Genomic DNA, 8,575 nt, shown 5'->3' with positions numbered 1-8,575 from the left:
ACAATTTCTTCCGATAAATCCTAAATTGCCAACTCTGTCTCAATCGTTCAGTAATAACCAATTAGATACCTAATACTGAGGTGCATCATGAGAAGACGAGGAGGTAAGAAAATCAATTTTATGTATTCCTTAAGACTATCCTAGTTATCTAGCTTTGAAATTTAAGAGAATACTTACACAAAAACTGTAATTTTATATAAAAATAATTCCCCTACCTTGCTGTGACATGCTTTTTCTGTCAATATTTTTTGTAATATAGTGTATATGCCGAGGAAATGGGGTTTATCGATAACCCTACGCTTCCAGAAGAAAGATCATTATAGGTTCGTTTCTAGTTGCTGTCTAGAGGAACTTTTTCTAGGCTGGTCTTCAGCTCGTTTCCAAGTTAGTCGATCTTTAGCACCAGCAAGTGGATTTTTGGTTTCATAATCTTCAGGGTTTTTTTAGCCAACGCATAGAACCCACACTATTTCATATATACTGTTAGAATTTATTGTGAGTAGTGGCGGCTGTTGTCTGTTATAGTCTCTCTCTCTCTCTCTCTCCTCTCTCCCCTCTGAAAGTTTTGATCTCGACTCTCGGTGAAGCCTTATGGGTGTCTGACTGCTTGCTTGCCTGCAGATCTTCAAAACACTTTTGTTTGTTTGTTTATTTGGTGTAAATAGTTTCACCTGTTCCCTTTGTGAAATAAAAGACGTTTGAGGATTTTTAGTGTATATGTTGCCACTAAAGCTTGAAAGCCGTTAATGTGCACATTACCTAGCTAATCTGCAGATTAACTGATTGGTCCGTTAACGTGCGGAATCAAGAGTTTTCCGCATTTTACCTCGGTAATGTGCACATTAACGGCTTCCCTATCGTTAAAGTTCAAAAGTTTGTTTCCCTCATTTCCTTTCCCTTCTCCTTCCTCCCTCTCCCTCCACTTTTAGTTAGGTTTCGCCAGTGTCATCATCATCATCATACGTATCAAGGATTTAGGCCTAGTATGGCCTGTTCCGGCCTTAGAAGTCATCGTTGAATCGTTTAAGAGGACGTCCTGGTTTTCTTTTTCCTAATGGCTTGTACTTTAAGGCTTGTTTTGGTAATCTTTCTGTTTTCATTCTTTGAACGTGTTCCATATGTCATATGTTTTGCAAATTCATTTCCTTAATTGTAATAATATTTCAAACCGTTTGATTCTTTGTATTATAGATTTTTAATTGATCGATGATTGATTCAACTAATTTGTTGATTGCTTGATTGTATTAACTTGATTCTTTAGATATCGAAAAATAAATAAATAACATTATGTTAATTTAAGCGTACAGAAACGTTGCTGTTGTTCCAGCAAAGATCTTATTTTCACTTTAACGAGTGCCTAGTAGGTAATGTGCAGATTATCTAGGTAATTTGAGAAATGAAACAATTTTCGGCACTTTAACGGATCACCCTAGTTAATCTGCACAATATCTAGATAATCTGTAGAATAACTGATTTCTGCACTTTAGCGGTAACATATATGCTGATTTTGTTGATTAGATCCAATAATCTGCTCTCGTTACTGTTTCGAAAAATGCATAGAACATAAGATCTGATCAGTTTAAATTGAAGGTTCGAAGCATTGTAAATGAGTTCAAGAACTGAGTTCATTTTTGTATTATTATCCTCGGATACTGTGATATGGGCTGAATAACGCAGCAGTTGTGTCTAAATGGGATTCAAAGGATTTGAAGAACCTAAGACAGAGCAGGCTTATATTATTTTCCTCAGAAGGCAAACTGTCCAAAATATTATTATAATATTGGCAGTAGGGTTTTGTATATCACAAGTAATGGCTAAAGCAAACCAGGTTAAATGATTGCATGCTTGTTAATGATATCTTCGATATCCTTCACTATGGATGCAGTTTTTTTTTGTTTGTTTTTTTCGAAATCATTCTGCGTGGTGTATCAAATCCGCATGTACTCATTTAGCAGTGCTCATTCTAGTTGAGGTATATAACTTAAAGAATAAATGTACTAACAGAACTATAATGCAATTTCGAGTTGCTGTTGAAGCCATGAGTATTGAAGATAATCAAAACAAACATGTTGCATGGTGAAGATAACCTCTCCATACTGTATCGAGGTCAAGTGTAATATATAGGATTTATCTAATATTTCAAGTGTTTAGTAAAACTTAGAGCGGAAGAAACACCCAGATAAAGCTAGTAATGGTATCGGTGAATGAGTATGTGTAGTACTTTATTTCTATCTTGTTGTGTTGTGCACAAGCTTTACAATGGATTTAGTAGTGACTCGGGTTATCGTTTTAGTTCTCATACTGATTGGAACGTTATTTTTTGGTATACTTCCAGTGCTTATATTATATTGTATGAACAAAAAATGTTTTGGCAAAAAGAAGAATATTGACATAAACAGAAGCAATGCTGCAATTTCTTTCCTGATGTTTTTAGGTGGTGGAGTGCTACTGTCCACTTGCTTGATTCATATGCTGCCCGAGTCTAGGCTGGCATTTGATAGTAAAAGCAATAACATATCAGATGGCCATCTGAAGGATATCGATGATGGTCATCCAAAGGAATATCCAGTTCCTGAAGTTGTCATGTGTTGCGGCTTCTTTCTAGTTTATTTTCTAGAATTAGTACTACATCGGATGCTACGACATAGAGTGTTGCTTTCGGAACATCAAGTAGAAACAAAAGTTCATTTTCCCATTGTCATTTCTACGGAACGTACAAACCTGTCTTGTCCCTCTTCACCTCAATGTCAGAAGCAATATAAAGAAAATGAAAGATTGTCGAAATCGCTAGAATTTAAAAATTCGTACGCCAGTAGTAGTAGTAGTAGTGGCAGTAGTAGTAGTAGTAGCAGCAGCAGTAGTAATTATAATAATAATATTTGTAGTAGTAACATTGGTAATAGTATAGCGGATATCAGATTACCTACGAAACGAAATAAAGCAGATAACAACGTAAACTTTAGTGGATTGTTCGCATTGGCTGCTTTGTCTTTTCATTCTATCTTTGAAGGATTAGCAGTTGGTCTTCAACGAAGCATACTGAGTACATGGAGTTTATTCTTTGCTATTGCTCTTCACAAATTTCTTGTTGCATTCGTAATTGGCCTTCAGGTATTGGCTGAAACATCAAGGGAAGGAATTGCGATTGTGTATATGGCAGTATTTTCCGTCATGACTCCTTTAGGAATAGCTGCTGCTATAATAACTGGCTTGAACTTATCAGGATCGTCGCAACGAACAGTAGGTGTTTTAAATGCATTAGCAGCTGGTACTCTACTTTACATTACATTTTTTGAAGTGTTGCAAAGAAAATCCGATTGCAAACTTCCTGTCATTTTGCAACTGTTAGCTACTTTTCTTGGATTTTGTTTTATGGCCATTGTAGAGTATGTAGCTTTGTATTTTAGTTCCATGTGATTTCATTTTTAGAAACGTGTCGAAACATAGAGAATTTATTCAATTATTGTCCGTTTTTTAATTAAGTGATGTTTTATATGATATAATTATTTAATATTGCATAAAATTAGGATTAACTTATTTCGTAAGTATTAAATATTTTGTCAATGAATTTGTGTTTAATAAACATTTAAAATTATTAATATCGTAATCAATCTATGTCGTATCTTACTATCGTATTAATATCCTATCTTACGTATCGTAACATTACTCAAACTTATATTATATCCCTAAAAACTTGTATATAATAATAATTATTATTATTATAATTATAAATATAATAATAGTGCGTGCGTGCGTGCGCTCGCGTAGTCGATTTTTCTGAGTAAAGAGTTTCAAAGCTGACTTTTTAACTCGCAACTCGCTGAAAAGGTGAGTCTTTATTTGTCACTGATATTTGTTTCTGTTTTAAGAGATTTCGCCCTCTCTAGACTTAGGATTCAAAGGACACTGAATAGTGGTATTTGTTATAGACATGAATATTTATTTCCAAGAACTAGGACTAAATACTAAATACTTCTTTCAATCCTTTAAAAATAAAAATCGCTTTATTTACAACGAAGCATAAAAATCATGCATGACGGGAGTAATCTTTATATAGATTTTTTTTTTTTTTTTTAGAAATACATTACCAGTCGCATTTAACTGCAAAAATCTGCAAATTGTCGTAGATGGTATAGTAAAGAGCTGATAGATTGCCATGTAGTGTAGTGTTGTTGCAGAGTGGGCTTCTGAGATGACTCCTGTGTCGCCATTAAGGTAGCATGTAATAATTATAAACTAGTCATAATAAGTTGTCTGTGTAGAAGTGGCGTTTGCTTCCATAGCGCTAGGCCAACCAAACAACTAATATTATAGGTTTGATTTAGTCGCAGACTAGAAGAATTTTGTAGGCCTTTCTTCTTCTTCTGGTTCCCAAGCTAATCCAGCTTTGAGAATTGAAAGTAGTAAGTCTTAATCATTAGGACCGTAGAAAAATACTGTTTCAGACACAATACAGATCAATTTGGATTTGAGACCACGAGATGGAGGCACCTGTGTACTGTACTGTCTTCCCGGAAAGTTTCGATTCAATGATAGCCTTGACCTCAGCTATCAGTGAAGTCTGTAGAGCAGAGGATTTACTATTTTATTCTTTTTATAGACTTCTATAATATAGAGATGAACGAGTGGTCGCCTTTCAATTTTATGATTGTCTAGTTTATGCATAATTCATACTTGTTATAAATTATAATTATTCAATCTACTTGTAGTTTATTAATTACTTATATGCTATACCGGTTAAGCAACTAAAACGAATATTGTATTCACTTATGTAATGCATTTAATATTTAGCATTTAAAAAAAATTGTATACTAGTTACATAAGTATGTATGTATATGTATAATTGTGTGTAACGTACCAAATACACACACTTTCATATAATTCGGTGTTCATATGCATTTTTTTGTGTTTGAATAAATGGCATATATCAAATATAAACTTCATATACACTTGAAGCAGTGTATATTAAATATTACGTAAATGGAATTATGTATACAGTGCCATAAGTAGGGTAGAGTTGAGAAAGTATTTGCCTTAAACAAATAGGAATGTTTATTAAAATATTATTTTCAAAGAATCTCCAAATAATAATTAAAAACTTCAATTAGTATTTGTTTTCTCTGCAAAAAGTTAGAGCCCTCGCTCAAAAATACTTATTTAAGGCAATGAATACACAGATACTATAAATATATTTTAATGGTTTTTAAGCTATTTAATTGTTTTATTGTATTTATTTTATTGCATTATTTGAAATAAGATGCGAATATCTGGGTTTGTAATACTAAAATGAGTTTGTGTTGGCGATTAAAGTATATAATGTAATTGTGCTTTAAGACAATGATTTTGCAGACTTTAAAAAATCATCCTTTTGGTTGTTAAATAAATAAATTTGAAAAAGTAATTATTGTGTTTTTGTCTACAGCATTAATTTTCGATATGAGCTAAACAATCACGTTACAAAAATCTCTTGTTAAATTGTTATACTGTATTTTTGTTACATGGCACCTCGTTGTGTAGTCGAATCAGTGGATCAGTCGAAGGTACATGGCATCTCAGTGAGTTTCAGATGATCAAAGGAGGTTATTCCATTATATACTAATCAACTTAATTGTTATTATTATTATTGACTGTCTTATACTGAGTTAATTTTTTTTTCTAATGAGACTGGCTAAATGAACTTCACTTGAAATTACCTTATAAAGATCTTTATGTTCTAGATCGACTCAATTCAGGTCATTGATTTCAAACATCGTTGTTTGGTTGGAAAATCAAATGCACGACATTTGTTAGGGATGCTGATTACCATTGGCTTTGTTTATTGTGATTTTATTACAAAAATTAAATAAGTAATTAAAATGAAATATAAGCAGTTGATTCCCAGTCTTCATAACATATATGTGAATGCAACGTAGATATGTTGAGATGCATAGTTATATAACAGTAACATAGACTGCCGTACCGAATCAATATCTGTTAATGAAAAATTACCTTAAACATTGGTGATCACTTGACAAATAGACTTCCCACAGCTATGCATACAGAATACTGAATAGCCTTAATTTCATAAAAAGCATCTCTCTCTCTCTCTCTCTCTCTGTGTGTGTGTGTGTGTGTGTGTGTGTGTGTGTGTGTGTGTGTGTGTGTGTGTGTGTGTGTGTGTGTGTGTGTGTGTGTGTGTGTGTGTGTGTGTGTGTGTGTGTGTGTGTGTGTGTGTGTGTGTGTGTGTGTGTGTGTGTGTGTGTGTGTGCGCGTGCGCGTGTTTTCAATTTCATCGTATTGGGCATATCCAGATTTCTCGCCGTGAAATAGCCATCGAATGAGGCACTAAGCATGTACATTCACTAATAATTTCATATTGAAATTTGCCTCCCGAATTAATCGATCTCTAACACAGACAAGTAGGTCTTTTAATCCTGTAAACTTGTGTTTTTAATCCAGAAAATCAAGACAATTGACTATGGAGCTTGCCTTATTCAGACAATAATATATAGTGTGGAAGTTATTGGGAAGCTAGATGGTGGCAATTGTCTGCCGTGTTTTCTTCTCCGGATGCCAATTAAGATCCTCGATAGCTTTGGGCTAGCTATCTGTGATGAGTTAAGGGTAGAACTGGCTCCCCCCCCCCCCTACTCACTCATCCAAGGTTTCCAAAAAGTTAATTAGAACTAAATGGTCTCGTCTACTTCCTTTGAGGAACAAAAGACATTTGTGGATTTATTTATTTATTCTATGAGAAACGAGTCAAGTGCTAACTTCAAAAAATCAATATCAATTCAGTGTTCCCACTTGCCGTGTATTAAGAAATCAGTCTAGTTAAGATACTTTTGGCAGAACCACCACCAGTCAACTATATATAAGTACAAAACTTGTCTTTATTATTTCCTTAATATTAAATAAAAGTAATAAATACACTGATATTCACATAATTTGATGCCTTCTACTCCCAAGTAAAACAGTCAGAATGGTTTTATTTGGGGAGAGAAGGCTTCGATGGCATACTTTGATGTGGATATGAACTAAAATAATTATAATTCATAAAATGATTTTAATGCATTGCTAAGACAACAGGACACATTGCGCTTGGGCTAATTAATTAGAGAAATCTTTAAAAATAATATTCTTTTATGCTTTATATTTCAGTGAATTTATACATCGGATTGTCATGCGGAACTGAGGAACTAAATCGACTAACTGAAATGGTTGAACAAAGCATGAGAAAAAATCCAGTTTCAGTATCAACTATCAAATGACAGAACGTTTAGTTGCTATTGGAAACTAGTGAAGTACTCATATTAGCAACAAAAACATCTTCTCCGTTATCATCAATTTAGATAAAAGTGACAGCGCGCTTGGAAACCACGCTGTTGACTAAGTAGAGAACTTTTTATACTGTATTTATTCCTTTTGTAAACTTGGTTTATCAATTTGACCGCTTTATTGAAGGCTAAAGTCCAAAAGTTTAGGCATACCTATAGTAGTATCTCGGACAAAACCTGGTGGTTTAAAATCTAATTGTTTATCCTTTAAAAGATGAGAATAAATTATTAGAAATCCAAAAGTAATATTAAAATGCAAAGAGAAATTAAAAATGAGAAGCAATAATAAGAATTCATCATCATCATCATGCATATCAGGGATTTATGCCTAGCATGGCCGGAACAGGCCATGCTAGGCATAAGTCATCGTTGAATCGTTTAAGAGGACGTCCTGGTTTTCTTTTTCCTAATGGCTTGTATTTTAAGCTTGTTTTGGCAATCTTTCTGTTTTCATTCTTTGAACGTGTTCCATCCATTTATGTTTATATTTTTTAGTTTTTTTCTATTACTGGTTCTTGGTTTAATTCTTTCATAATTTCTTCATTTCTTTTGTGATCAAATACAGTAAACTTTGCAGTTTTTCTCATAAACGTCATTTCGTTTGTCTTTTTGTTTTATTGTCCAGATTTCGCTTCCATACATTAAGACTGGTAGGGCTAATGTATTGTATACTTTTAGTCTGGTTTGTTTTTGAACTAGGTTTGGTTTAAATATAGAGTTAATTACATCTATTATTTTTAAATATTTTGCAACTTTTACGTTTATATCTTTTTCATTTTCATATGTGATCGTACATACTAGGTAGTTAAATGAATTCACCTGTTCTAAGATCTTGTTATCCATTACTATTTTAGTTGTAATGGATAACATTACAACTAAAATTTTTTAGCTAATCCAGCTAAAAAATTTTAGCTGGATCTTGTCCTTTAAAGGCCATAGTTTTTGATTTTTCTGTTAATATTATCATACCATAATCTTTGGATATCTCATTTAGATCTGAAATAGCTTTCTGTAGTTTATCATCAGAATTTGTAATTATTATTTGGTCGTCGGCAAAGAGGAGAGTGTTTAAGTTTACTGTAGGAGAAAGTTTAATTCCTTGATGTAAATTTTTATTCCATTTTATTATTATTTCATTTAAGTAGTTATTAAAAAGAGTTGCTGAGAGGGGACATCCCTGCCGGACCCCTTGGTTTATCTCTCTCGTATATGATAGCTCGTGATTTAATCTTATTTGTATTTGGTTATTTTCATATATA

The 8,575-nt window shown here is 33.1% G+C and overlaps 1 protein-coding gene across 1 annotated transcript; it reads left to right on the top strand.

The window, feature by feature from the left end:
• Positions 1 to 2,226: 2,226 nt before the first annotated feature.
• On the top strand, positions 2,227 to 5,395 carry LOC150107712 (zinc transporter ZIP1-like). The gene has a single exon (XM_090391484.1). The coding sequence runs from the start codon at positions 2,260 to 2,262 to the stop codon at positions 3,415 to 3,417; it is 1,158 nt and encodes a 385-aa protein (XP_090247610.1). The 5' UTR covers positions 2,227 to 2,259; the 3' UTR covers positions 3,418 to 5,395.
• Positions 5,396 to 8,575: the final 3,180 nt, after the last annotated feature.

The sequence above is a fragment of the Typopeltis vanoorti genome, chromosome 4 (assembly GCF_054136105.1).
Source record: "Typopeltis vanoorti isolate ZY-2024b chromosome 4, IOZ_Tvanoo_1.0, whole genome shotgun sequence".
Lineage (NCBI taxonomy): Eukaryota > Metazoa > Arthropoda > Arachnida > Uropygi > Thelyphonidae > Typopeltis > Typopeltis vanoorti.
Note: the sequence above shows the minus strand (reverse complement) of the source record. Positions and strands in the feature narration are given on the sequence as shown.

What these genes read in the sequence shown, in the direction of transcription:
- LOC150107712 (XM_090391484.1), top strand. Translation starts at nt 2,260, where the DNA reads ATGGATTTAGTAGTGACTCGGGTTATCGTTTTAGTTCTCATACTGATT.